Source organism: Rana temporaria, chromosome 4, assembly GCF_905171775.1.
Source record: "Rana temporaria chromosome 4, aRanTem1.1, whole genome shotgun sequence".
NCBI lineage: Eukaryota > Metazoa > Chordata > Amphibia > Anura > Ranidae > Rana > Rana temporaria.
In genome coordinates this window covers 153,761,115-153,786,461 of record NC_053492.1, presented here as the reverse complement: position 1 = coordinate 153,786,461, position 25,347 = coordinate 153,761,115, and the positions used below count along the sequence as shown (strand labels likewise).

General features: G+C 43.5%; 1 protein-coding gene across 1 annotated transcript in view; it reads right to left on the bottom strand.

The window, feature by feature from the left end:
• LOC120936684 (vomeronasal type-2 receptor 1-like) overlaps window positions 1-25,119 on the bottom strand; it is a 50,520-nt gene extending 25,401 nt beyond the window's left edge. The window contains exon 1 of the mRNA XM_040349229.1: window positions 24,660-25,119. Within this exon, the coding sequence (XP_040205163.1) occupies window positions 24,660-24,904 (245 nt within the window). The 5' untranslated portion in view covers window positions 24,905-25,119. The remainder of the gene's footprint in view (window positions 1-24,659) is intronic.
• Between the last annotated feature and the right edge of the window lie 228 nt (window positions 25,120-25,347).

The following is a 25,347-nucleotide window of genomic DNA, read 5'->3' as shown; positions in this document are numbered from 1 at the left end:
GAGGAGGAACAGGAAGTGAGAAATTCTTACTTTAGAAGGAAAATCGAAGGAAAAGGTAAGTGAACCAACAATGCACTAGCTTAACCACTTAAGGACCTTGCCTGTTTTTCAGACTTGGTGTTTACAAGATTAAAACAGTTTTTTTGCTAGAAAATTACTTAAAACCCCCAAACATTATATATATATATATTTCTAACACTCTAGAGAATAAAATGACGGTCATTGCAATATTTTTTGGCACACCGTATTTGCGCAACAGTCTTTTTGAAAAAAAAATTACTTTTTTAAATTAAAAAATAAGACAGCAGTAAAGTTAGCCCATTTTTTTTTATATTGTGAAAGATAATGTTACGCCGAGAAAAATGAAACCGAACATGTCACGCTTCAAAATTGCGCCCGATCGTGGCATGGCGTCAAACTTTTACCCTTAAAAATCTCCATAGGCGACGTTTAAAAAATCCTATAGGTTGCATTTTTTGAGTTACAGAGGAGGTCTAGGGCTAGAATTATTGCTCTCGCTCTAATGATCGCGGTGATACCTCACTTGTGTGGTTTGAACACCGTTTTCATATGCGGGCGCTACTGCGGGCGAGCTCGTCGGGACGGGGCGCTTTAAGATTTTTTTTTTTTTCTTATTTTTTTTTGTTTGTTTTATTCATTTTTACAAAGAAAAAAAAAACGGTCACTTTTATTCCTATTACAAGGAATTTAAACATCCCTTGTAATAGAAAAAAGCATGGCAAATCCTCCTAAATATGAGATCTGGGGTCAAAAAGATTGTTTAAAGGACCGCTCACAGGAAAGATGGATGTCGGTTGTGGCAGCGGCTGCTGCCGTTACCGAGATAACCATCTTTAAAATGATGACGTATATATATGTGAGCGGGTCATTAAGTGGTTAAAGGAACCTATTTAGAAAATAAAAAACAAACCTTTACAACCCCTTTAAGGTGATCCTTGTGTGCTAAAAATTGACCCTCCTTCTGCGCCAGCCAGGCACAGACTACCAGTCTAACTTCTATAAGATGCTCCGAGGTCATTTCTTTTTTATGTTTCTCCTTTTTTAGTTTCCTTTTAGCTATACATTAGACAAGTGTTGATTCATTTCTTTATATCAAAGCATAGGTTGAGAAGTTTTCATAGTCTCAGAGGAACATCTGATGAAAGGAAGCATCTCCCAGCAGCATAATATAAAAAAAGTAGATGCAGCCCTCTTTTAACCACTTCCATACCAGGCACTTACACACCTTCCCGCCCAAGCCAATTTTCAGCTTTCAGCACTGTCGCACTTTGAATGGCAATTGCGCGGTCATGCTACACTGTACCCAAACAAAATTGGCGTCCTTTTTTCCCCACAAATAGAGCTTTCTTTTGGTGGTATTTGATCACCTCTGCGTTTTTTTTGTTGTGCAACAACTAAAAAAAGACTGAAAATTTAGAAAAAAAATTAAGTTTTTATTTTTTTCTGTTAATTTTTTTGTAAATAAGTAAGTTTTCTCTTTCAATTACAGGCACTGATATGGCGGCACTGATGGGCACCGATGAGATGGCACTGATGGACATCGATGAGGTGGCACTGATTGGCGGCGCTGGTATGCGGCACTGATGGGCACTCATAGGCGGCACTGATGGGCACACATAGGCGGCACTGATGGGAACTCATGGGCGGCACAGATGGGCACTCATGGGCGGCACTTATGGGTGGCACTGATGGATACTTATGGGTGGCACAGATGGGCACTGATAGGTGGGCACTGGGCATGGATGGGCACTGTGGGGTGGCACTGATGGACACTGTGGATGGCACTGATGGACACTGTGGGGCAGCACTGATTTACCCATGTTGCCAGTCAGTGCCCATTTGTGGGCACTGATTGGCATCTTTTTTTATTTTTTAATGCTTTTTTTTTTTTTCAGACTTTTTTTTTTGCCCCCTTTTTTTTTTTGCCCTTCCCTGGTGGTCCAGGGTGGGCTTCCCTGGTGGTCCAGTGTGGCGATCCGAGGGGGGGCTGCGCTGATAAACAATCGGCGCGAACCCTCCCTGTCAGGAGAGCCGCCAATCGGCTCTCCTCTACTCGCGTCTGTCAGACGCGAGTGAGGAAGAGCCATCAACGGCTCTTTCTGTTTACATCGTGATCAGCCGTGATTGGACACGGCTGATCACGTGGTAAAGAGCCTCCGCCGGAGGCTCTTTACCGAGATCGGAGATGCAGGGTGTCAGACTGACACCCCGCATCACCGATCGCCACGCTCCGCGCCCCCACGGGCGAGCGCGGCATGAAATCCTGCAGGACGTCCAGTCAGGATTTCAAAACCACTTCCCGGACGTAAATCGCCTGGTCAAAAGCCTATAGGCCGGGCGGGAAGTGGTTAAAGGGGGTTATGAGAAACGGCCCTCCCCAAACAGGATATTGTGGTACATCTGTAGAGATAGGAGAACCAGAACCTTTTCTAAGTGGAAGAGTGTGTTTGATAATAAAGTTGATAGTGCCTTCACCCAGGACAGTGCCTCTTCCTGGAAAATCAACCAGTAATCTAATCAAATAATTGGAAGCAGAAGAGCTACTGAAATCAGCAAATAACATTAACCATAAGTATATACTGTAGGTGAGCAGTGGTATGGAAATAATACAAGCTTTATTTAAGAAAAGATTAATAATAGTTTGTGCATCCAATGTACAAACAGTTATTCCCAACAAGAGTCCTAGTGGAATTATGCACATTTACCTAGGTATATATAGAGTGGCTTGCAAAACTCTTCACCCCCTTGGCTTTTTACCTCTTTTGTTACATTGCAGCCTTTAGTTCAATGTTTTTTAATCTAAATTATATGTGATGGATCAGAACACAATAGTCTAAGTTGGTGAACTAAAATTAAAAAAATATATACATAAAACTATTTCAGAAATAAAAAACTGATAATTGGCATGTGCGTATGTATTCACCCCCTTTGTTATGACGCCCATAAAAAGCTCTGGTGCAACCAATTACCTTCAGAAGTCACATATTTAATGAAATGATGTCCACCTGTGTGAAATCTAAGTGTCACATGGTCTGTCATTATATATACACACCTTTTTGAAAGGCCTCAGAGGCTGCAACACCTAAGCAAGAGGCATCACTAACCAAATACTGCCATGAAGACCAAGGAACTCTCCAAACAAGTAAAGGACAATGTTGTTGAGAAGTACAAGTCAGGGTTAGGTGCTAAAAAAAATATCCAAATCTTTGATTCCTGGGTGCACCATCAAATCTATCATAACCAAATGGAAAGAACATGGCACAACAGCAAACCTGCCAAGAGACGGCCGCACACCAAAACTCACGGACTGGGCAAGGAGAGCATTAATCAGAGTGGCAACACAGACCTAAGGTAACTCTGGAGGAGCTGCAAAGTTTCACAGCAGAGACTGGAGTATCTGTACATAGGACGACAATAAGCCGTACGCTCCATAGAGTTGGGCTTTATGGCAGAGTGGCTAGAAGAAAGGCATTATTTTCAGAAAAAAACAAAATGGCACGTTTTGAGTTTGCGAAAAGACATGTGGGAGACACGTTTAGAGGTAGGTGCTCTGGTCTGATGAGACTAAAATTTAACTTTTTGGCCATCAAAAAAAATGCTATGTCTGGCACAAACCCAACATATCACATCACCCAAAGAACACCATCCCCACAGTGAAACATGGTGGTGGCAGCATTATGCTGTGGGGATGTTTTTCAGCAGTCCCAGGACCAGGAAACTGGTCAGAGTTGAGGGAGAGATAGATGGTGCAAAATACAGGGATATTCTTGAGCACAATCTGTACCACTCTGTCTGTGTGTGATTTGAGGCTAGAATGGGGGTCCACCTTCTTGCAGGACAATGGCCCCAAACACACTGCTAAAGCAACACTTGAGTGGTTTAAGGGGAAACATGTAAATGTGTTGGAATGGCCTAAATCCAATAGAAAATCTGTGGTCAGACTTAAAGATTGCTGTTCACAAGTGCAACCATCCAACTTGAAGGAGCTGGAGCAGTATTGCAAGGAGGAAAGGGCAAAAATCCCAGTGGTAAGATGTGGCAAGCTCATAGAGACTTATCCAAAGCAACTTGGAACTGTGATAGCCGCAAAAGGTGGCTCTACAAAGTATTGACTTAGGGGGGTGAATAGTTATGCACATTGACTTTTTCTGTTATTTTGTCCTATTTGTTGTTTGCTTTACAATAAAAAAAAATTCAAAGTTGTGGGCATGTTCTGTAAATTAAATGATGCAGAACCTCAAACAATCCATGTTAATTCCAGGATATGGGGCAACAAAACATGAAAAATGCCAAGGGGGGTGAATACATTTGCAAGGCATGCCAAGGGTGCCTAGCTATTAAAACAAACATTATATAACACATGTTCTGTATTGCTCCACACACTAGAGTGAGAGCAATAATTCTAGAGCCATCATTCACAATTAACCCCAAGCTGATAACCTGTAAGGACTTTGGGCTTTTACAGCATTGCGTTTGGACAATTTTGAGTACTGAAGTTCGTCGCCGTTTCACAGGCATGTGTCATTTTAAGACTGAACTTGTTTGGTATTGATTTACTTGACATCCTCATCTTTTATATTTTGCCAAGGAAATGGCCAATATATTTGTGTTCGTCTGCACAAAAATGAACTTTTGCGTATTTTTTTACTAAAAATAAGCACTTGCTAAACATGCACTAAAATATGACATTACACAAAAAATTGCAACTACCACCATTTTAGTTTTTAGGGGCCCTGTTTTTATAAAATACATAATATGTGGGGGTTTAACTATTCTTCAGGCGTAAAATTAACACTTTACCATGTGTAAAAAAAAAATAAAAAAAAAAAAACAGCTCTGGCTGGGAAAAGGTTAAACTAGAGTATATTACAAGTGAACCAGGATAAAAAATAGGTACGGTACTTACATTTGCTGTACCACCAGAGCAGTATGCTGTTTAAAAAGTTTACCTAAACCTGAACCCATCCTTTAAATGTAACAACTGACCACTGACCAGCACTTAACAAATATATTGTACATGATTCACATAAGCCCTTGCCCTCAAAGAGCTTACAATCTTAGGTCCCAAATTCACATTAATGTACTAGGGCCAATTTAGACAGGATCCAATTAACCCTTTTGGGTGGAGCTCTGCTTTAAGTCCATATAAATCTGCTTGTCTGACACTATTTGATATTATCAGTAGCCAAGAACTACTCTATCACTCTTATGCAGACGATACGCAACTGTATTTTCGCATCTGCAACAAAAAGGATCATCATCTCAGTTTAGAGAAATGTCTCTCTTTGATAGAAAACTGGATGACTAAGAGTTATCTTAAACTCAACAGTTCAAAAACAGAACTCCTTATGTTTCACGCCAGCCGAAAGAGTCAACTGGCAACAACCTGGACACCCCCGCCCATTCTGGGCCAAATCATCACCCCTAGCTCCAAAGTCAAAAGTCTCGGGGTCATCTTCGACACCTTCATGACAATGGACGCACAAATAGGGTCAGTAGTCAGCGGAGCGCACCATCTGTTGCGCCTACTACGCAGACTTATTCCATTTATCCCCAAAGAAGACGTAGCAGTCGTGGTGGGAACAATCGTGAATTCCAGACTGGACTATGCAAATGCCCTTTACCTCGGACTCCCAAAGTACCAAATCTCTCGTCTGCAAGTCGTACAGAATACGGCCGCTAGACTGGTGACTGGGAAAAAAAAATGGGAATCAATCTCACCTTCGTTGAGAACCCTTCACTGGCTGCCAGTAAAAGACAGAATTGCATTTAAAGCACTCTGCCTGACACATAAGTGCATCCATGGGAAGGCTCCGCAATATCTTTGCGACAAGATAGAACCTCACAATTCGAATCGCGTTCTGCGATCCACCGACCAAAATCTGGTCAGGGTACCAAAAACCAAATACAAGTCCAAAGGAGAAAGAAGGTTTGCTTTTCAGGGTCCTAGACTATGGAACGCTTTACCAACCAGCATTCGGTTGGAGGAAAACCACCTGACTTTCAGAAGACGGATCAAAACTCTGCTCTTTTGATGACATGAGACACGAACAACTAGCGCCCAGAAGCGATTCAGTTCGCATGCGCCGCGCTTTATAAGTTTTTCATTCATTCATTCATTCATTCACTATCTTCTCCCTAGATTGGCTGTCCGAGGTTTTTAATTATTTAGGGCCAGACTCACAAAAGAGATACGACGGCGTATCTCCTGATACGCCGTCGTATCTCTGAGATACGATTGTCGTATCTTTGCACCTGATTCATAGAATCAGGTTACGCATAGATAGCCCTAAGATCCGACAGGTGTAAGTGACTTACACCGTCGGATCTTAGGCTGCAATTCTAGGCCGGCCGCTAGGTGGCGTTTCCATTGCGGTCGGCGTAGAATATGCAAATGACTAGTTACGCCGATTCACGAACGTCCGCTTTGCCCGTAAATTTACGTTGTTTCTGTAGAGATACGCCGCGTAAAACTAGAGCTGCCCTCTAGGTGGTCTAGCCAATGTTAAGTATGGCCGTCGTTCCCGCATCGAAATGTGAAATTTCACGTTGTTTGCGTAAGTCGTCTGTGAATGACGCTGGACGCCATTTACGTTAACGTCGAAACCAATGACGTCCTTGCGACGTCATTTAGCGCAATGCACGTCGGGAAATTTTAGGGACGGAGCATGCGCAGTACGTTCGGTGCGGGAACGCACCTAATTTAAATAGTCCCCGCCCCATTTGAATTAGGCGGGCTTGCGCCGGGCGGATTTACGCTACGCCGCCGCAAGTTTACAGGCAAGTGCTTTGTGAATCAAGCACTTATGCTGAAAACTTGCGGCGGTGTAACATAAATGTAATACGTTACGCCGCCGCAGCGTAGGGCGATTCTACGTGAATCTGGCCCTTAATTTTTTATATTTTTTTTGCCTTGGTACATGTTCCTCCAGGCTAAAATTAGTCCCCAGGTTTACGGCATGCTATTTAAAGGAATTGTATGTGTTTAAAGCGGGATTTCACCCATTTATTTGTTTTTTTATCTTTTCCCCTTAGATTCCTGCTCGTTTTGTCTAGGGGAATCGGCTAGTCGTTTTAAAATATGAGCTGTACTTACCCGTTTTCGAGATGCATCTTCTCCGTCGCTTCCGGGGTATGGGTCTTCGGGAGTGGGCGTTCCTTCTTGATTGACAGTCTTCCGAGAGGCTTCCGACGGTCACATCCATCGCGTCACTAGTAGCCGAAAGAAGCCGAACGTCGGTGCGGCTCTATACTGCGCCTGCACACCGACGTTCGGCTTCTTTCGGAAAATCGTGACGCGATGGATGTGACTGTCGGAAGCCTCTCGGAAGACTGTCAATCAAAATAGGAACGCCCAGTCCCGCAGCCCATACCCGGAAGCGACGGAGAAGATGCATCTCGTAAACCGTAAGTACTGCTCATATTTTAAAACATCTAGCCGATTCCCCTAGACAAAACGAGCATCCATCTAGGGGGAAATAGTCATATTTACGGGTGAACCTCCGCTTTAATGTTTGACTTTACATACCTTTAGTGGCTGCATATTTTTTTACAATAGGCTTTAGTATACCCTACAGATTCACAACTTTCACAGGCAGGTTAAATTGATTGTATAGGTTGTAATTATTTTTCTTAAATAGCAAACATATCATAATGTATCCTAACATGTATCAGGAGTACAGTGTAGTGTCATAAAGTAGTATTTTGCTGCATTTAATTCTGCCACTATTTTCTGCCTGACTTGTTGAGGAAATAGCTGGATAATATCATTTTATATTCTGTTGCCAAGGTTTATAATTCATAACTACTTGCTCTTTAAAGTGTTACTAAACCCACAACAGTAAAATCAGTCTGTATATGCAGCATAGCATGCTTGTTATACTCACTGTGGAACTTAAGGGGTTAATCCTCTGCATTGTGTAAAAAGGCTGTTTTATCCTGTATGCACAGATCCTCCCCCTCCTGCCCTGTCTATCTGAGGAAGGCCAGCTAACACAGACAGGGTAGCCGACCTGCACATGCTCAGTTGTGTCTTTCATGCTGGAGAGAACATTTACCTGTTCTCAGAGCTAGCCAGGTCACATGATATTGGTATCACACATGTGGGCGTGGATGCAGGCTGTAGTGGAAATATCCTCCTACCTGAACTCTCAGCACTGGAGAAACTGTGTAGTTTATCACTGACCATGGTATACAGATCAGCCAAAAATGTATATATAGTGATAATATTTTAATGTAAAAAGATGAACTATTTCCATATTACTGGGTTTAGTAACAATTTAAGTACTGGATCAAACTCCCTTGATTCTTCAACAAATTAAAAATAAAAATCATTGGGAAAAGTTGACGTGACTTTCCTGGTTAAATTTTGTATTGCCAGGATTCTAATTGATTAAATTACCCTTTTTTTAGCCATTGTGCCAGGGCAAAGTTTCAGCTTCAATCAATTCAGCAATTATTTTCAAAAAATTTCACCTTAATCTGTCTCTTGTCTCCAGTTTTTTCCAGTTATAGAATGTTGTAACCTTATCATGGTTAACCAAATTTCCATCTAGGTTCCTCCAATCATGCGTTCCAGTAGAGCACAGCAAAGATACAACAAACCTTGGTAGAAAGAGTTTGCAGCAAAAACAGTAGGCAGCATATTTGCTCTCTGCACATGAAACATGAGTCTTCCCAAAATTCCTCCATTGGGCAATTCACTTTTCTAATACTTTCTGAAATCAAATGCTCTTTTTGCTTTGTTTATTTGGAAATCTAAAGTGTGTCACTTGTTAAGGGCCATGCAATACAAGGAAATCTCACAGGCCCCGTACACACGACTGAGTTTCTCGGCAGAATTCAGCCAGAAACTCGATCGGAGCCGTATTCTGCCGAGAAACCCGGTCGTGTGTACACTTTTGGCCGAGGAAGCCGACAAGGATCTCGTCGGGCCAAAAAGAGAACATGTTCTCTATTTCCTCGTTGTTCAATGGGAAATTTCGGCTCGCCGAGATCCTCGGCAGCTTCACAAGGAACTCGACGAGCAAAACGATGTGTTTTGCCCGTCGAGTTTCTCGGACGTGTGCATGGGGCCTCAGACGTTTGTTCATATCTATACATAGACCAGGAGGATCCCATTGCAGTGAAGCACTAAGTTCCAGTGAAGCACTGGTTCTTTTATGAGCTTCTACCTCCACATCCTTTGCTAACATTCAATTTGTCATTACCAGCACTGCCATGACATCTCTTGTGCTTTTTTCAGATAAATCTAAAAAAAACTGAGGGTGGTGCTGAACTAGTATATTGAGGTGGCATTGGAGCAGTAGGAGAAATACTTGTGCTGACATCAATGTCAGAACCAGCGTGCTCACATGTGTCTGTGCATCAGGTACACTCTGCGTGCCAGGTCATTTGCTTTGTTCTGCTGGAACTAACAATTTCAAAATAGTGTTTTTTTTTTCTGTGTAGGGATTTGGCTGCTCTCTACTGTCTTTATTTGTATATGCCTGGCTGCTGATATATATTATGTATTCACTTCCTGTTTCTGAGTTGTTGGGTTGAAAACCCCAGAAAGAGGAAGTGGAGAGAGAGAAAGTCTGAGACCACATGTCTTGTCTATGAAAAAGTTGCTGCTAAATCCAGGCCAGGAGGGAGTAATAGGCAAGTGCTCCTATTTTTAATAGTTCACTATTGTTGCCCATAGCTTCCCGGGTGTATATATATATATATATATACTAGCTGAATACCCGGCGTTGCCCGGTCTTCCTATCTTAACCTTTTGGGGAGGAAAATCATAGTAATATAAATATACCCATCTTTTATATAAGGGTGTAGGTAAGGGTTAATTTAACCGTCATATATTTTTATTTGGCATATAAGTAATATGTGTACCAGGTATTATTGAAATATCTCCAGGCGTACAGAAGTTATGTGGGAACATACATTTCCCATTGATTTGCATGGGACTTTAAACAAAAACCCCAACTCTCACAAATGGGGGTAGTTAAGGGATAAATGAACTATCCTATAGTTTAAGTGGACATATAAGTAACATGTGACCAAGTGTTATCGAAATATCTACAGCCGTTTGTAAGTTATGAAGTAATATGTATTTCCCATAGAGTTGAATGGGACTTTAAAGGAAAACCCCGACCATGGCAAATGGGGGTGGGTAAGGGTTAAACCACCTATCCTATGTTTGTTGCTGACATATAAGTAACATGTGTGCCAAGTTTCATGTTAATATCTTTAGCCGTTTGGACGTGATGCTGGAACATGAAGTAACATGTATTTCTCATAGAGTTGAATGGGACTTTAAAGAAAAACCCCGACCATGGCAAATGGGGGTGGGTAAGGGTTAAACCACCTATCCTATGTTTGTTGCTGACATATAAGTAACATGTGTGCCAAGTTTCATGTTAATATCTTTAGCCGTTTGGACGTGATGCTGGAACATACATACATACATACATACATACATACACACACACACGTTGAGTTTTATATATATAGATATATATATATATATATATATATATATATACACACACAGTATATACCCGAGGGACAGAGGGACATTGTTGCAAATCAGGCACAGTCCCTCAAAATCAGGGACAGTTGAGAGCTTTACTATATATACATATATATATGTAGCACTACCCCCGCAGGAGCTGCTGGTTATACAGGAGCTGCTGGTTATATTCTGGGTGGCACGTTACCTCTACATTCTCGCTGTCCAGGGTGAAAGGAGGGTCCGAAGAATTTCAACGTCCACACAATGCACTTCTTTTTCTTGGATTTATTTTGGAGAACTTTAGTAGAAAAAGAGAAGTGATGGGTGGAAGGGTAGTTAGGTTCAGGTGTATAGTCTCAAGTACGGAAACACTCCTGTTTTCAGCAAACAGTTCTTGTCGCCACTCTAGCCAGAGTGGGTATTGCTCACCCGGATAGGTCCCTCTCATTGGCCTAGCAGCCGGGATGGCGCACAAAGTAAAGTCCAGTCTCTGCCACAGACCTTCCTTTCTTGATGAGACACTTTGGTCCGGAATCCTCTGCCACAGGATTCAGCACCCGGATCTCTTTAGCTTTGCTTCATTAGAACTTTTAGATCCGTCAGGCGACACTGTCAGGCCTCTCGGTGCACGGTGCATCCTTAGATGAGGTTTCCAGGCCTTCTCCCTAGGTACCAGCCTCTTGCATGGTCCTTTCCAGAATAGGTCCTCCCCTGGCTTCCTTCATCAAGTGGCTTCCTCCCGCAGGACGGACAGCACAGGATCACCTTTGCGGTACAGGCCCCAGCCAGACAACTGGGCCCACCAGACGAAGCCCCAACCCCGGGCCAAAGTGGTCCCGGATCTAGGATTCAAAACACGCACCTTAGGTCAGGCGGGACATGAGGCGCGAACGGATGGACCCCCTGCACCAATGGTGTTTGTCCCTTAAGTACCCCTCCCCAGCATGTACAGCGGGGCAAGCACTCCCACTGATTCGCTGCCGAGGGGGACACTCAATGTACCTTGACTCTGCTGCTGCCACCCTTGGCCTGGGGTGGTAATAACACCCCCAGGCGAGCAATGGTGGATACTCCCAGCACAGCAATGGCTAAAACAGAGGCTAAATTGCCCTTAGTCACTCTGGTCTGAGCCAAATAGCAGCTCAGACCCCCACTAAATTTAAAGCAGCGCCTGTTCAACAGGAGCAGGGCTATATATATATATATATATATATATATATATATATATATATATATATATATATATATATATATATATACTAAAGACTTAATCACAAAATGTACGTCGAGGCGGTACCTGGTCACGGTGTCCTATGCCATATCCGGTCCTCTGGTTGTTCCTTGTGGTCCGTGGAACGCACGCAATATACATATGCGAGCGGGCATAATCCTACCAAAGCGATATTTGACTCTCTTTTTAAGTAAAGAAGTTAAATACATCTGGTAAGCAGAATATTCTTCTATTCACTTTGGGTGTCGTTATCTCTGGTGAAGGATCACTCACTGATAAGTGTGGAAATTAAGATCACCTTGCAACCATTTTCCTGTGATTGGACTATATTGCATTCTTTGGGACTACATTTTCAGCACTGTTAATTAATTTTTTCCAGGATTTACACATATGGACTCATTAGTGTGTGCTTTTTCCATGGTTTATTAAGTCACATTAATTCACTACTATAAGATAAATGCAGTTGTGTTATTTGTAATAGCACCCCCTACCCCACTTTATATGCCATTTGGAGTGTTCATTACTTTTTAAGGGGAGCAGCTTATTTTATGTTATCTTTTATTTTTACCTACTACTATTTTAATTTTAGTATTTGTAGGTTGGCGCAGAGTTTATAGATGAAGAAATGACACTTTGCTCCAATGTAAAGTAGTGAGTGTACAGCTTGTATAACAGTGTAAATTTGCTGTCCCCTCAAAATAACTCAACACACAGCCATAAATGTCTAAACCGCTGGCAACAAAAGTGAGTACACCCCTAAGTGAAAATGTCCAAAGTGGGCCCAATTATCCATCCCCCCGTGTCATGTCACTCGTTAGTGTTACAAAAGTCTCAGGTGTGAATAGGGAGCAGGTGCGATAAACTGTGGTGTCACTGGAAGTTCAACATGGCACCTCATGGCAAAGAACTCTCTGAGGATGTGAAAAAAAGAATTGTTGCTGTACATAAAGATGGCCTAGGCTATAAGAAGATTGCCAAGACCCTGAAACTGCAATAGAGTTTATATACAGCTATTGTTATTTTAGTTAACCCTGTCCCTTCTGGTCTTGGATTCTATAGCTAGTTTTAGTTTAGGGCTCAATAACCAGCATAGGCTAGAGCCAGATGAGGCATTCTGAAGCCTAATTCTGATAGTTAGCGGGTCAGTTGCATGACAGATTAGAAAATACTCCGAACTAAGAAGCAGAATACAAAGGGGTATACCACACTGTATAAGTCTTTTATAAAAATTAGGCATGTAAATATATTTTTAGAGCTATCTTCAGGCCGGTCACATGACTTGTGGCTTCTTTACATCTCCGATACATGGCTTCTGCAGGTGGGGGCCAAGATCCCCCTCTGACATCAGCCAGAGAGGTTACATGGCCGCTCAGCCCCTCCTGCAGTAGCCCTGGAAACTGGCCGAGAGTCAAGTGACGTGCCTGAAGATCGCTCTAAAAAGATATTTACATGCCTCGTTTTTCTAAAAGACTAATACAGTGTGGTATGTCTGACTATAATAGAGGGGCTGGCAATGACCATTTGTAATTTTTTATTTTTAATAATAGCAACGGGGGGGCCGAGACAGAGACACAGAACACCGAACTGACAGGCAGGGAGGGAGGGAGGGAGAGAGGAGAGCAGAACAGGGCTGTGGATGACGATGGTACATACACTGACCACGGTGGTTAGGGCTCAGCAGCCCTGATTATAGTGATCAGAGCAGAGAGGGGGATACAGGAAGTGGCAGGATCAGCCAGGTTTTTTACAGTTTAGAGAGGGGCAGATTACATAGCACAAGCACTCTGCTGTTTATTCTGCTTTAAGGGACCAGGATCTCTATTTTTTTTTGGGGGGGGGGGGGGTTAACAAACACTTTAAATACCTTCTCCATATTACCTTTCCTCTATTCCAGAATGTGTATCCTGATACTCTGATCAATGTTGTCTCATGAAGATATTGAAATGTTGATTACATTATATGACTATATGAATTTGCATATTGCATTATATTAATTAGAGGTCCACCTCCTGCCACCATCACCTCCTGCCCCCACCTCCCCCTGCCACCATCACCTCCTGCCAGCTCTTGCCGCCATTACCTCCTGCTCTCGCCACCACCTCCTGCCACAATCGGCTCTTGCCACCATCACCTCCTGCCCCACCAGCTCCTGCCAGCATTACCTCACCCACCTCCTGCCACTGTGCCACCATTACCTTCTTCCACCATCACCTCATGCCCCCACCACCTCCTGCCACCATCACCTACTGCCACCACCAGCTTCTTTATTACCTTAAAGCTGGGCTGTGCTGGACATGGCTGGGCTGTGCTGGACATGGCTGTGCTGGGCTCTGTGCTGTGCTGGCCCCTGTGCTGTGCTGGGCTCTGCTGGACTGGACTTTCACTGCTCCATTGGGGTTGTAAGCTTTTAGATGTAAGTTAAATTAGTAGGCACTCTTCTTGCCTTTTGGCAAGCAAATGCATGAACTGTAATATTTAGATTAACTATCTGGGCAAGTTCATGGACAATTTGGCAAGGCCAACATGCATTCTTTGCTCATTGTTGACCATAGATAGATTTTTGGAAGTTTTAGCTTTGAGAAACTTCAGGGACACAGACAGCTTGGGCTGCTGACATCACATTCAAGACCCTTTTCTGCTCTATCCAAAATGGGGGAAAAAATAAAAAGGAAGGAGTGGCAATGCCACTAGCAGTAAAAATTAGTAAAGCCTCGTACACACTCTCGGTTTATTTGGCAAAAACCAGCAAGAAAACTGCTGGCAGAGCTTTCTTGCCGAGTAAACCGTGTGTGTGTGTACGAGGCTTTGAGGTTTCTCATCAAGAAAACTGCCTAAAATGTCGATTGGGGAAAATAGAGAACCTGTTCTCTATTTTCTCGTTGTGATTCTCGACAGTGTTTTCCTGCCGAGAAACCCGAGAGTGTGTATACTTACCTGTCGCCGTGGAAACCTGCGCATGCTCGAAATGACTTTGACACATGCGCGGTAGCTTCCTAGGCATAGGTAGGGTGCAGCAAGATGGCGGCGACGGCATCGAATGTGACGTGTGCATGCTCGTCGTACGCAATGACGTCACTGCATTCTTGCCATTCAAAAGAACCGTGGTTCTTATGAAAGGAGTGTCTGTACACTCGGGCGGAAAGAGTTTCTTGCCAAGAATCTCATCAGGAAAAATAATTTTTTTTTCCTGACGAGATTCTGGCCCGTGTATACAGGGCCTCAGAGTACCTTTACTGCCCTCAAAAAAGTGTGCAGGAAGGTAGTCAAAGAATGCCATTTTCCATTACAGGCATCTTGAACAGGTGTTAGCATCATCACAACTGACCTTTGAAAGTCTTTATGGCTCCAGGATAAACATGGCAGAATTGACAGGTACCCATTCCCACTCGCATCGCAGGTCTCCTCTCCCTGTTCTAGACCATTCAGCAGCCGCAGTGTGACTCCTGCACGTGCAGTGCACACCTGGCTGTGAAGGCGCAAGCTGTCACAGCTGGGTGCCCACAGTTGAAATGCCGGCCCTGGGGCGAGGGGAGGGGGAGGAGAAGGAGAGCAGCGAGGGTTCGGGTGACCACAAAAAGGACCGGAGCTCCGCTTTAACATTTTTAAACAATAAAGCTCAGCTAAAAGAGGGTTAGAGGGTTTTGGGGGGTTGCAGTCATAATAAAAGAAACATTTAGGCCTAAAGATTAGTTAAAATTCCCAAACATTATATATTCTCTGAAGTAAATGCTGGTAGTTACAACGTTTTATGTCACATGATATTAGGACATTCATTTTCGGTAAAAATACACTAAAGTTAAACAACACATTACCTTATTTTTTTGTGTAAAACATAAAAGATGTACAGAAGGATCTGCACTTCGCTCAACTGGGCTTCAGTACAGAAGAGTGGGGCATAAGCTACCGTATTTATCGGCGTATAGCACGCACCCTAACTTTAGGAGGGAAGTTTCAGAAAAAAAACTTTCCACAGCCCCCTGCGTATAACACGCAGGCACAGTTTACCCTCTATTTTCAGGGTAAAAAAGTGAGTGTTATACGCCAATAAATACAGTATTTGTCTGTACTAATGACGGGCAGCAGATAGGCATTCTACGCAGCATGTTTGTGCTGCCATTGCCCCCCACCACGTGACTAAATAAGGTGCCGTCTGGGGCAAAAGTCTTAGGTCGCCTCATTGAGGTACCCCATCCTGTGTCTCTGTGCGCCCCACCTCCCCCACAGCGTGATCGCGTTGGTCCGCGCCGGCCGGTAGGCCTATGCTTCCTTCTGTAATATGGCGCCATCTTGTGGTGACAGTTGGTATGACAAGACAACCAGCAATGCTAATGCTAATGGAGCTTCCCTGTGTTTTGACTGCCATCTCCTTCCCTCTAATTAGAACCCCCAAACATTATATAACATTATACATTATATATATTTTTATTCTAACACCCTAGAGAATAAAATGGCGGTTGTTGCAATACTTTCTGTCACACCGTATTTGCGCAGCACACTTTTTTAATAAAAAAATAAGACACCAGTAAAGTTAGCCTAATTTTTTTTATATTGTGAAAGATAATCTTACGCCGAGTAAATTGATGCCCAACATGTCACGCTTCAAAATTGCGTCCGCTCGTGAAATGGAGACAAACTTTTACCTTTTAAAATCTCCATAGGCGACGTTTAAAAAATTCTACAGGTTGCATGTTTTGAGTTACAGATGAGGTCTAGGGCTAGAATTATTTCTCTTGCTCTACCAATCGCGGTGATACCTCACATGTGTGGTTTGAACACATGCTGGCACTACGTATGCGTTCGCTTCTGCGTGTGAGCTCGGTGGGACGGGGCACGTTTCTGGCTCCTAACTTTTTTAGCTGGCTCCTAGATTCCAAGCAAATTTGTCAAACCCTGCCTTATTACCATATAACGCTTCCTGATTATGCATAGTATATGCGAAACGCATTGAGGCTAGTGGAGCGATGCTGACATCACACCCGGCCCTGACCCACCCCACAATCGAGGCTTGGACTGCACACTGGCTTCCTAGTAAGGAGCGGCGAATGTAGACTGAGGTGCTGGATTGTTGGATAGACTTAGTGCTGGCCTAATGGCATCCCTAAATGTGAGTGTATACATATTTTATGTTTTAAAGTCTAATACATTTTTCGAATATTTTTCGCAATGATGGCCATTTATTTTGCATGAGTACATGAGAGGAGGAATATCACTTTATCTGCTGGGGTAACTTCAGAATAACCCATACAGAGAGTTGAAAGATCCATGTATTGATCAAGCTCTTATTATACCGCGATTTGTTGAGTGCAAAATGTGAAAGGTGGTGGTTTATTACGGGTGATTGGGTGAATTATGACTAGGTGATCCACTACTGGCACAGAGAAACTTCTTTTAAGGACTGTTATTGGGACTATAGAAAACAATTTGTTTACAGGCACATGTAACAGTCCACACCAGGGGCGTTGCTAGGTGCCAAAAAGACCAGGGGCTTCAGCCCGAAGCCAAGCCGGCACCGGGGGGGGGGGGGGGTGCGGTCGGTGGAGTGGCGCAGGTGGACCTACCTGATACACATACCCTGACCTACGTGAGTTAGTACAGAGACACACACACACACACTGACATAACCTGCATACACTAAGGCCCCATACACACGAGAGGATTTATCCGCGAATACGGTCCAGCGGACCGTTTCCGCGGATAAATCCTCTCGAGGATTTGTGCGGATTTCCATGCGATGGAGTGTACTCACCATCGCATTGAAATCCGCGCCGAAATCCTCTGGCGATGACGTGTCGCGCCGTCGCCGCGATTATGACGCTGTCATATAAGGAATTCCACGCATGCGTCGAATCATTACGACGCATGCGGGGGATCCCTTCGGACGGATGGATCCGGTGAGTCTATACAGACCAGCGGATCCATCCGTTGGGATGGATTCCAGCGGATAGATTTGATAGCATGTCATCAAATATTTATCTGCTGGAAATCCATCGCATGGGAGAAAAATCGGCGGAAACAGATCCACTGGAGTGTACACACCATAGGATCTATCCGCTGAAACCCATTCGCTGGGATTTTTAAGCGGATGGATTCTATCGTGTGTATGGGGCCTTACACTCACCTGCATACACTCACCTGCATACACTCACCTGCATACACTCACCTGCATACACTCACCTGTCCTGACTACAATGACCTGAACTGCATACACTGACCTGACCACCACATAATAAATACACTGTAAAAAATTACAACGTTGTATTCTAAAAGTGGGGGTATGATGAAATCCCACTTGACCAAAGTATAATTATTAACCCCTAGATATCTGGACATATAACATCAAAAGTAACAGTGATGACAATGACCCTGAGGGTGAGCACTGGAAATGCAGATCTTATACTGGGGCTATGTATTAAATGCTTCCACTAGGGAGTATAAATAACCTGCAAACAATGTTCCAATGGGCCAATATAGCACCAAGCAGAATGAGAGCACAGAGGTCACTGTAAGGCCTAGTACACACGAGAGGATTTATCCACGGATACGGTCGCGGCGACGTGCGCGACGCTGTCATATAATGAATTCCACGCATGCGTCGAATCATTACGACACATGCGGGGGATCCATTCAGACGGATGGATCCGGTGAGTCTGTACAGACCAGCGGATCAATCCGTTGGGATGGATTCAAGCGGATAGATTTGAAAGCATGTCTTCAAATTTTTATCTGCTTGAAATCCATCCCAGGGGATAAAAATCCGCGGAAACAGATCTGCTGGATTGTACACACCAGGGGATCTATCCGCTGCAGCCGGTCCGTGGATCAATTCCAGCGGATGGATCCTCTCGTGTGTACGGGGCCTAAAGGTTAATCAATAGATCAGTCCATCAATTCCAGTGATAGTGGTAACGCTCTTATTCAAAAGATAAACCGCATAATTGCAAAGTCAATCCAGTGTATAGAACTCAAAGTAGGAATGAATGAAGGGTCTGGATTATCTTGTAGAAATGTAAATGGCTGTAGAACATTGCCATGTATATTAACTAGCTGAGAGGCATTTCCTCTCTTTTTTTGGGATCTGGTCTGCTGCTGACATCGGAACCTGTATGAGATTTTGCTGACCCATATTTAACCACAAGCTAGCATTGACCATATTTTAATTATTTGGTCAACAACGTTTGGTAAGGAGGCATCTATCTTTATACTTGGTGAACTTTGGTGAACCACTTTTTTCTGGCATATCATATTTGGAAGACACAAGAGTACTCTGCACTTTGATTATCTCCAATTTGTTTTGGGACTGTATCACTTGCATCCATTTGCACATGGATTATTCCAGTCACCAGATTGTGTATTAACACCTGTTAATAATTTATTTGTCACTCACATTGTATGGTATATATTTTACACATGGACACCATTTAAACATCCGTTGGTCATAATAGTTTATTATCACCCAGTTCTGTGTATGCAGTATAACTGTAATACACTGGAATTTATATTGTATATTTAATTTTCACTGTCCAGGTGTCCTCCCGGCTCCCCCCCCTGTTGTCACTCACACTGGCTGTCTGCTCTTGCCGTGCTCTAGCCATCCTCCACCCGTCTCCAGCCGTCCTCCAGCCGTCTCCAGCCGTCCTCCACGCTGGTGCCACGGTCTGCCGCCTCCTCACACAGACTCCAGTCTGTTTGCTGCGCCTGACGTGAAGTCAAGCTTCGCGCACTTTCTCACCCCTTTTGGCCGTGAATCGCCATAGGATTGGTCCACTGTGATGTCCATCATAACAGCACAGCGCGCCTATGATGGACATCTCACTGGCCAATCCTGGGATCGCGGGCGGGGCCGTGTCTGTGATGTCGTTGGATGGACGCTCGCACGGCACAGACTCAGACACTGACATGACACAGCACCGCGGTCCGCGCTCACACATTTTTTTCAGGGGATTCGGGGCTAATAATGTTAAATTAAACAGCCGAGACTCAGGGCTTTTCGGGGTACCATTCGGGGCTCCAGCCCACCAAGCCCCGCCCTAACGACGCCCCTGGTCCACACTATAGCCAAATGACGGCTACAGCATGGACCTACTTTGCCGGGCGGCTGTCGTATAAAGTCCTCCCGTGCTCGAGCGCGCTCTGTGAGTCTTCGCTGATCACTAATCGGATCCCGACCCCTTACCACATGATCATCATGTGATGTAAACAGAGCCGGTAATCGGCTATTTTTTCTCCTTACGCTGATAGCGCTAGGAGAGAGAAAAAGCTGATCACCGGCAGCTGTCAGAGGGACATCGGTCCTGATCGAAGAGAGCTGCCGCCACCTCATCTGTGCCCACCTGCCAGTGCTACCTGTCAGTGCCCACAGTGCCACCTATCAGTGCCAATCAGTGCCTCATCACCAGTGCTGCCTATCAGTGTTGCGGCCTACCAGTGCCACCTGTCAGTGCTGCCTTATCTATACCCATCAGTGCCGCCTTATCTGTGCCTATTAGTGCAGCCTATTAGTGCAGCTCATCACTGCCCATCAGTGCAGCCTCATCAGCGCATTTTGATGAAGGAGAAAAATTACCTGTTTGCAAAATTTTATAACATACTATGAAAACTGTTTTTTTTTCAAAATGTTACATCTTTTTTTGTTTGTTTAGCAAAAAATAAAAACCCCAGTAGTGATTAAATACCACCAAAAGAAAGCAACATTTTTGTGAAAAAAGTGATTCAACAGCCCCTTTTACATTCCAAAGCCCCCCCCCCCCTGCACATTACACAGACATCAAAGCCTTACACAGAACACCCCCCCCCCCCCCCCCCTGCACATTGCACAGATCCCTGCACATTATGTAGCTCCCCTTTACATTACACAGCATTTCCCCCCTGCACAGTACACAGCTCCTTTACATTGCACAGCCCCCTTGCGCCCCCAGGAGACCCCCCAGTCTCCTGGGACACCACTTCCAGGGCAAGTTCACACCAGACGCAGTTACGTTCAGTTCCGTGTGCTTTTTTTCTGCATGCATGCATGTACAGTGTTTTCCATGTATTCCAATGGCTCTAGTTCACATCATACAGTCAGGTTCCGGTCAAACTGACTGCATGGTGTGAACTAGAGCCATTGGAATACATGGAAAACACTGTGCATGCATTTTTAGTGCAGAAAAATGCACACGGAACTGAACGGAACTGCGTCTGGTGTGAACTGGCCCTTAAGTTTTAAAAACAATCACTGCCAGTCCCTTCTCATACATACTGTGTCACTGTTATTTCCGGCTGGTTACATGATCACTGGAGGATGAGAGCGGCCAGAAAGAAAAGGGAGAATGAGGTATTTGTGGGCTATGACACTTCAAAGGATGTAATAGGACTCGCAGTGATTTTTTTTTATCTTTATAGTACACCAGTGGGCTGTCCCAGGGCTAGGAGAGGCAGGACGGCCGGCATGACACCCCCGCCCAATCCCCGCCCACCCCGTTGGTAAAAGAAAGCGATATCAGCGTATAACATGCACCCACGATTTCCCCCTGATTTTAAGGGGAAAAAAGTGTGTGTTATACGTTCAGTAATGATCCGTCTCCGTATGCTCATCGGGGATCGCTCCGTTGATCCCTGCTGAGCTGGCGGATGACAGGGCAGTCTCCGCACACTGTGCAGGGACCGCCCTGTCTTTTCTCCGCTCTCCCCTATGGGGGGATCAGATTAACACGGACCATATGTCCGTGTTCATCCGATCCGCAGACGGAAAGAAAAATTGGGTTTTCTTCCATCTGCAAAATCGGATCTTTGCGGAGGCGGATGAGATCGGGTGTCAGTGGATGTTCATCCGCTGACACCCGCAATCTCATAGGGACCAATGTATGTCCCTTTTTCATCCGCAAACGGATGGATAAAAAAGCGGACATACGATCCGCATGTGTGAAAGGGGCCTTTGTCTGGGTTCACACTGGTACGACACAAGAGTCATACAACTTTCACCCTACTTTGCTCTGCGACGTCAGTCCTACATTGGTCCTACATCCATCCGACTTTCATGAACAGGATACAACTTTGATCCGACTTTGTGATAGTCTGACTTGTCCTTTGACCAATCAAAACAATCCCAGTGTGAGATAAATTCCTTTTACTGCTACTGTAATCACATGTCGGATGTCAAAAGTCGGATGGTTAGGACAAGGATCCTACTTTGATCCGACTTCAATGATATTCAATGGGCTGAAGTAGGATCAAAGTCAAACTAAAGTAGTACAGGGAGCATTTTCAAATTTTAAGACGGCTCCAATAGGGAAACATTGTTTTTAACACGTCATGCGACATGAGCTCCTAATGTCAGAGCGTTTGTCGTACCAGTGTGAACCCGGCCTCAGGGGTTGATTTACTAAAATTGGAGAGTACAAAATCTGGTGCAGCTGTGCATGGTAATTAATCAGGGCCTAACTTCAGCTTGTTCAATTAAGCTTTGACAAGAAAACCTGGAAGCTGATTGGGTTCTATGCAGAGCTGCACCAGATTTTGAACTTTCCTGTTTTAGTAAATCAACTGCAGTATCTTTACAATGCATGGGCAAGTGCAGCCTATCAGCATGTAGACTACATAAAAATTATAGTATATATTGCAATTTGATTGTTTTATTAAAAGATTCATGTGAATGTCATACAGTTCAATCACAGCTGTTATGCTGAGATGATACAGAGGGAGTCTTCTAAACAAGGATGAGGGAAGTAGCTCATCTCACTGTAATTGAGGGTTGCACACCTTAATTATAAATTGCAGCCAGCAGGCCTAAATCTCAACTGAATATCACAGCTGCCGTAATTCCGTATGTCAATGTAGATGAAATAATATGATAACATTTACCATAAAGTTATTATAACTTGATGATAAGTAAGGTGCACACATAAGGATTAAAATACCTATTATATTATCCACATTTGCTAAATGGGAATATAAGGCTTCCTTTAATAAACTGTGATGGGCAGTAGCACATTGCAACAATTTATTTTTTGCAGCTTACAAGAATACAAGAATAGAAAATGCAAAAGAATCATTATTTGTATGTTCAACGCACACTACAATCCAAATTGTGACCCACATTTGCAGCGTACACATACATCTCGATGCTCATGTGACCTTTAATGCAGGTATAGTACCACTATGAGTTATCTTTGTCCTTGTTCAATTAATTTTGTGGATCAGGCTCAATAGCTTTCTCAACAAACTGCTCAGTGTCCTACATCTAAGCTATACATTTTGACAATGCAATGACAAGTACATTAATCTCAGCTTCTCAAAGCCTAATTTTCAGTCACTTTAACTAGTTGACTTCCAGAACCTGCTCTTTGCAACGCCTCAGCAAAGACTAATCGCAGGAGTCCCTGTCGGCTCAGTGATTCTTGTTTGACACTTTGGAAATTTCTTTGTAAGATACAGTTGGTCAAGTTTCAGAGTATACTGTATATAGGTATGTAAAACAGGTCCAGTTAATCATTTTAATTATAAAATAACATGACAGTACAATTGCATACACATAATAGGGCCATATAGCAAAATCTAGATTTAATAAAATTGAGATAAGGGGAAATAGGTAATGTGCTTACTTCAAGGAGTGGATTGGGGTGCTTTAAAAAACAAAGATTTGGCTGTTTGAAGTAGGCACAGGTTCATGTCTTACAAGAACTGTGCCTTCCCACATTGAGAAACCCTTTACGATATTACTTTCTTTTGTAATGCCAGGACAACAAACCTATTATTTTTATCTAAAAAGTATGAGCCAAATGCTATTGTAACCAAGATATTGTTATACTGACATACTGTATAGCCCTGCTTTGATATTGGGTTGGATATTATAAGTTACACAGTTTTCCCTATATGTAGTTACACAGCCATGGCATTAATGTAATAGTGGCATTACTCTAAGGCCGCGTACACACCATCGGTCCAAACCGATGAAAACGGACCGAAGTTCAGTTTCATCGGTCCAAACCGTCCGTGTGTACGCCCCATCTGTCTTTTGTCCTTCGGACAAAAGTTAGAGAACTTGCTTTAAAATCTAACCGATGGACCGCTGACCGATAGGTCCAAACCGATGGTTAGTACACTAAAGCATCGGTTCAAAACCTGCGCATGCTCAGAATCAAGTCTGAGCATGCGCATGCTGCTTGGAAGCATTGAACTTCGTTTTTTTCAGCACGTCGTGTGTTTTACTTCACCGCGTTCTGATCCGATCGGTTTTTGGAACGATGGTGTGTACGCACATCAGACCATCAGTCTGCTTCAGCGGTGAAGCGATGAAAACGGTCCGTCGGACCATTCTCATCGGATGGATCGACCGTGTGTACGCGGCCTTATAACTGCGTATGTATGCTTTTTTTGTGACAGTAGTAAATCGTATATAGCATGATAAATTGTATATTATTGGTACAAAATATTACATCTGATGTGCTAAAAAGTAACAATTAGGTTTCTTGTTAAAAGGGAAATCATAAAAAAACAAAGGTACGATGTAAAGATAGTTGAAAACTACTCATCCAAGATGGAGCAAGGAGCTATGATGAAGTAAGAAGTTTACTTATCCATAGCAATGCAACAGGCCAAACTGATTAAACCATAAAACACATGAGTATACAGTATGTGCTCTCTGTTCTGTGCACAGCCTTACAAAATAGGCCTACCGGTACATGAGGGATACAAAATCTGGCTAAGATATTTCACTTATGATATTCGAATTCTACAGTGATTGAAGATAACTTAATTTTCAGGCTAAAGATATATACCCTTAAATGCAATACTGTAAAGCCATATATAATACCAACATGCCATACTATATTGGACAGCAGAACGGCTAGAGTTAAATTGGCGCTATTTATTAATCGCTTAAAAAAAAAACTTATAGCTTTCTTATTTCATCGAGATCAGAAAAAATAGACTCACCCCTCACACTTTGGAGACTTGGGCTCCTCCATATCGGTGTCATTGGTCAGTATGGTCCTTTGATGAAAAGGAAACAGTCCTCCAATGATCAGCTCATGGTCTGTAGATTCTACAAATCCATGTAGATCAAACTTCCCTATCAATCTGCACTCCTGAGCCTGCACATGGTCTACAAATTGGTCCTGTAGGCAGATGGTCAAGGCGACAAGTAGACAGAACATCTTGCTGTCCTTTAGAATGATCATTTTGTTGGTTGTGGCGATGACAAGCACAGATAGAGCCAATGTCAGAGATGATCAGTTTAGGTCCAGTAGCTAGCCTAGCAATAGAGGCTTGTTTTCAGTTATTGACCTGTGAAGGCGTAGGATAATCCAGGGGAGGTTGGCAGATGCTGAATCACACATAACATGGTGCATTTGTCAGTCAGGTGAGGGAAGCTTTGCTGTCAGCAACTAGTGAATCTGCTACCTTACCTGTAATAATATTAAATAGACCTGCTAGTATCCCTAGGGAACTCTACTGCTGTCATGAGTGGAGGTGGTTCATGCACAAGACATGAAAAGAAAATCTTAGGCAATCAGTTAACCTGCAACTTAAAGATATATGATCCAGCATGCTGTACTTGATGCTGAGACTTGTAGTTCCTCTACAGCTGATAGGCAAATGTTCCTAGAATATATACTGTATA